The sequence below is a fragment of the Trypanosoma cruzi genome, genomic scaffold, assembly GCF_000209065.1.
Source record: "Trypanosoma cruzi strain CL Brener 1047053516451 genomic scaffold, whole genome shotgun sequence".
Classification (NCBI taxonomy): Eukaryota; Euglenozoa; class Kinetoplastea; order Trypanosomatida; family Trypanosomatidae; genus Trypanosoma; species Trypanosoma cruzi.
In genome coordinates, this window is record NW_001849218.1 from 14,185 (window position 1) to 19,028 (window position 4,844).

At 48.7% G+C, this 4,844-nt stretch overlaps 1 protein-coding gene and 1 pseudogene across 1 annotated transcript, besides 7 other annotated features; both read left to right on the top strand.

The window, feature by feature from the left end:
• On the top strand, positions 1 to 2,713 carry Tc00.1047053509761.10 (hypothetical protein, conserved; the record flags this gene model as incomplete). Its single annotated transcript, XM_798803.1, has 1 exon — positions 1 to 2,713. A coding segment is annotated over one exon (2,713 nt), but the record flags the coding sequence as incomplete, so codon positions are not given.
• Positions 1 to 4,844: a sequence feature (heterozygous, Esmeraldo-like haplotype).
• Positions 2,366 to 2,388: a microsatellite.
• Positions 3,222 to 3,248: a microsatellite.
• Tc00.1047053509761.20 lies at positions 3,305 to 4,270 on the top strand (annotated as a pseudogene).
• Positions 4,342 to 4,403: a sequence feature (T-rich).
• Positions 4,404 to 4,717: a mobile genetic element.
• Positions 4,591 to 4,615: a sequence feature (AT_rich).
• Positions 4,703 to 4,730: a microsatellite.

A 4,844-nucleotide genomic window follows, 5' to 3' on the forward strand; every position in this document is an offset into this window, starting at 1 on the left:
GGGGCTCTGCCAGAAGGAGTTGGCCATTCAGGAAGGGGATTTTGCATCCAAACTCATTCCGTTGCTTCGAAATCTCGTTTCTGCCGAGAGGACGGTGGAGGTGGCGCCACTGTTGGGTGAATTCCTTTTCATCAAGGATGAGGCGGCGCTGTCATGTGTGGAGAAGGCGGCAGGTCTTTGCAGTGCCGTCTTCCGACGATTTATACGCGGACTAATCGAGGAGGAGACACAAAGAACACACCCAAGGGCGTTGAGTGCCATTCAGGAAGAGATCTCTCAGAGGCTTCAGATGCCAAACACAGTGAAGGGTCTCGAAAGACTTGAAATCTCCCAGTTTTCCATTGCGTCGGGCCTGACACCATGCGTCATGCACCGTGGAACGTACGAATCCCAAATTCAGGTGACTAAACTGAGCACCCAGCCATTGCGGGGGGACATAATTGTTGTCCGTTACGGTGTAAAGAACTGCGGCTACACAGCCTTTTTTGCTCGCACGCTCATTGTGGAGGCAAATGCACCTTCTAATGCGAAAGATGCATATCAGTTTCTTTATTCTGTTAGCGAGAAGGTGATGGAGCTGCTGCGAGTGGGCACCAGACTAAATGAAGTGTACACGGGGGCCATAAACCACGCCAGAGCCACCAACGAAACACTGGCTAAACATTTGCCAACTTCTCTGGGATTCTCCACTGGTCTTATGGTGCTTGAGGCTCGAGGGACCATCTCTGAAAAGGGGACCGCGACCATTGCGGATGGGATGACGTTTGTTGTGCGTGTGACGCTTGAGGGGGTGCCGGATGGCGGCGGGGAGAGTTTTGACTTGGAGTTGTCTGACACCGTGACGATCAAAAACGGTGCGGCCCAACTTAACACGAAGACAACTCGCAAGCTGGAGGAAATTCTTTACGAGGGGGAGACGCAGGAGGAAGCCTTTGACGTCAGTTCACGTGAGTTGAACAAGATTACCCGTCAGGGACAGAGCAGCGTTCCTCTCTTGTCGAGGGAAGCCGCTCGGGAGGAAAAACTCAAGTCCCTGTTGAGAGAATTACACGCGGAGCTGATTGCCGCGGGGGGGAAGAAGGCAACAACAACTGCGACTGAAGAACTACGCGTATACGAGATGGGCCGCCTTGCGTATGGCGATATTATTCCGTATCCCAAGGAGGGCACTCTACCACTACAAGCACGGAATGACATCTACGTGCACGTTGAGAAGGAAGTTGCTTTTTTTCCTGTTTGCGGGGAAATTGCGGCATTCCACGCCTCGACCATCAATAAAGTGGACGTGAAACCAGAGGGCGAATATGTCACCTGCACTGTGACGTTTCATTCGTTGCAAGAGGCAAATATTGCGTACCGGCTTCATCGAACAAAGATTTTCGTAAAGGAATTGAGTTATCGCGCTTCTTCCGATGTTTTCTCAGAGGTGAAGATTGCCATCCAGGGTATCCACCAGCGGATTAAGAACAGAGACACAGAACGGCGGAGGATATCTACAACCGCAGGAGGAACCAAACTAAATGTCACACCAAATTCACTACGGCTCCCTCAAGTTAAAATAAGACCAACAGCCACTACCGGCCGCCAAAACAAGGATTGCATCGGGAACCTTGAGCTTCATCAGAACGGACTTCGTTTCTCGTTTATTGGTGGGGTGCCAATTGACATACTGTTTGATAATGTTAAACACATCATATTCCAGCCAGCTGTCAACTCCATCCGCGTCATTTATCATATTACCCTAAAAAAGGGAGTAGAGATTGCTCGTAAAAGCGTGGATGAAGTGCAGTTTGTGGCCGATGTCATGGAAAGCAGTGAGGCTGTCACGGGTGGAAGGAAATCTTACGATGAAGAAATCGCGGCTGAAGAACGTGAACAAGCGCGTATTAGTGAGACCAATAAGCAATTTATGCGCTTTGCTCAGGCGGTGGAGAAGATGAGTAACATAAAGACGCAGATCCCTGTGAGTAACTTTTCTTTTGAGGGCGTTCACGCCAAGGGGTTGACCACCTTCAAAGCTAACAGGGAGGTTCTCTGGGCAATCTCCGACAGACCACCGTTCACGCAGCGGGTGGCGGATATCGAGGTGGTGTCGCTGGAGCGTGTCATACCGGGTGGCTCCACGTTTGACATGTCGCTTATTTTTAAGGACTACAACAAACCGGCGGTAACTCTCACAACAATTCCGAGAAGCAGTTTGGAGGTGATTAAGGACTGGTGCCTCGCATCACGGCTGTATTACATGGAGACCACCGTGAATCCCAACTGGAAGGTCGTGCTCAAAACAATTCTTGACGATGCAGAATGGGACCCCTGGCGACCCGGCGCGGGGTGGGCGGTACTCAACAACGACTTTGACGGAGACGAGGAGGAGGAGGAGGAGGAGGACTCAGACACCGATGACTCGACGTACAACGAAGATGACGACGAGGAGTCGGACGAAACAGGAAGCTCTTTTCTCGAGGATGAAGAAAGCGAGCCCGACAACAGCGACGATGAGGATGAGGAAAGTGTGCTGAGCTGGGACGAGATGGAGCGCCGTGCGGAGGCTCAGGACCGTAAACGCGGGTACACATCCGATGGCGATGACGACAGGCCGCAGAAGAGAGCTCGTGTAGGAAACGCATCGAGGGCTGTGCCGCTTCCGACCAGGGGAAAGGCAGCTCGCATGCCAAATCCTGGAAGCGCAGTTCCTCCCCCACGCAGATTTTAATTGGGCGCACCTTATAAAAATATATAGATACATATATATTTCTTTTTGTTTCCCCCATCTTTTTCTCTCTCTCCATTTTTGTCTCCAGAAGAAAATTTGCTGTTGTTTTTTCCGCATAGAGGCTTTGGCAATGGTATTTGAGCAGATGAAATGTGGGGTGTAGGAGGCATCATCTCTTTTCTTTTGATCCTAGCTGTTTTTTTTTTTTCTTAACTTTCTGAGAATTTTACATCCTGACGCAGCTGCATCTTGTTTTGCCGGTCTTTTTTTTTTTTTTTTGCGTGCTGCTCAGGATTAAATAAGTGGCGTTACAAATAAATCCGGACGCAACCTTCCTACATACACGCTGATATACCTGCAAGAAGGTGCAGGCCAATCTACCGTGCGTGCTTGTTATAGGGGGTACACCGCGGATCTGAGTTCGTTGGCTCGCTCTCTGCTCAGAAACTTGGGGCGCGTGCTGTCACAATTGGAGACGACTCAATCAAACGAAACAAGTGTTACACATAAAAAAAAAACAAAAACAAAAACAAAACAGGAGCGGCATAAATTGACATGAGAAAACTGACAATTGGGGAGTTGTTGTGATTTATGCTGATCATTATTGTCTTTTTTTTTTTTTTTTTGTGGGGTGCCGACGGATGGCCTGTGGGGGCCTTTCTTCAGGTTTACATGCGGCTAGGTAGACATGTGCGGCGGCTTTTGAGTGCGGTGGCCAGACGGGATTTTGGCACGGGAGGGACGCGATGCTCTCAGACAACACGGCTAGTCGAGGTCACGGAATCGCCAATAAAAGATGTCAAGATTATTGCCATGAAAAATCCTGCGGCGAACATTCTTTCGGCATCTCTTATGAGCGATCTTTTGGATGCAATCTGTGAGCTCTGCAACCCCGAGAAGGATGCTTGCCGGGGCATCGTTTTGACCTCCGCACTTGTTGGTGCTTTCAGTGCGGGTCTGGACCTAAAGATGCTTCACGCGAAATTGGAATATGAGTCCTTCATGCATTACTGGGGTTTGCTTCAAAAGGTGTATGTTACCCTCAACACCCTTCCAGTTCCTCTTGTTTCAGCCATAAATGGAGATGCCCTTGGCGCTGGCTGTATCATTGCCCTGGCGTCGGACTACAGGGTCATGGCTGCAAAAGCGGGAGATGAGGGGAGACCATTTAAAATCGGCCTCAGTGCCACCAAATGTGGATTGACGGTTCCGCCATCTTTTGCTGCTCTCACTTCACATGTTGTTGGACATAGAGTGTGTGAAGAACTTCTTCAGCTTGGGTAGCTTGTGGATGCGTCGACTGCAGAAAAAATTGGGCTTGTAGATGAGACCGTAGAGGATGCAGATCAGGTTCTTATTCCAGCCCTGGATACGGCTGAGAGATTGTCCAGCGTAGTCCCCTGGTGCTACTGGATGGTGAAGGACGTGTCACGGAAGAAACTTGTTGCGCCCTTTTGTACGCCAGCACTCCGACATGCCGAGTGCTTAAATTTTTATGAGATGCTCAACAACCCCGACGTGAGGCGAGATCTCGGAGCATACATGGCAGGTGCATGATTGAGAGGGAGTTGTTACCACCAACATCGATGAGGCCGCACATTTTTTCTTTTTCCTTGGTACCGTTGACATTTTGCTTAAATTTTTTTTTTTTTTTTTTGTTATGTTGTACGGTCCTTTTTTGTTTTGTTTTAGGAGCTTGTGAAGAGAATGATCGCGAGGGAAGCTGGCTGCCTTAATTAACGTATATACATATATATATGTATATGTCTCCTGGTAAAACGAATACGCACTTCTTTACGACACTTTTCTACCGTATGAATTTTTGGGACGCACACGACTTTAGTGGTTGGGGAGAGCAGGGAACCGATAGCGGCCGGATAATTTTTTTATTTTTATTAATTTCATCTTCCCGCTCACCCACTTTTTGATCCTCAAACACGCGGCGGGGTGTTGTGGCTGAAGGACCCCAAACTCTGTCACGTCGTAAGGAATAAATAAATAAATAAATAAATAAATATATGTATGTATGTATGTATCTCATCCGAATAGAGTGAGCGGGCCGCGACTGTGAATAACGGATGTTATAAAAGTATAAATGTACACCTCCTGGGTGTACACTTTGAGGATGAGG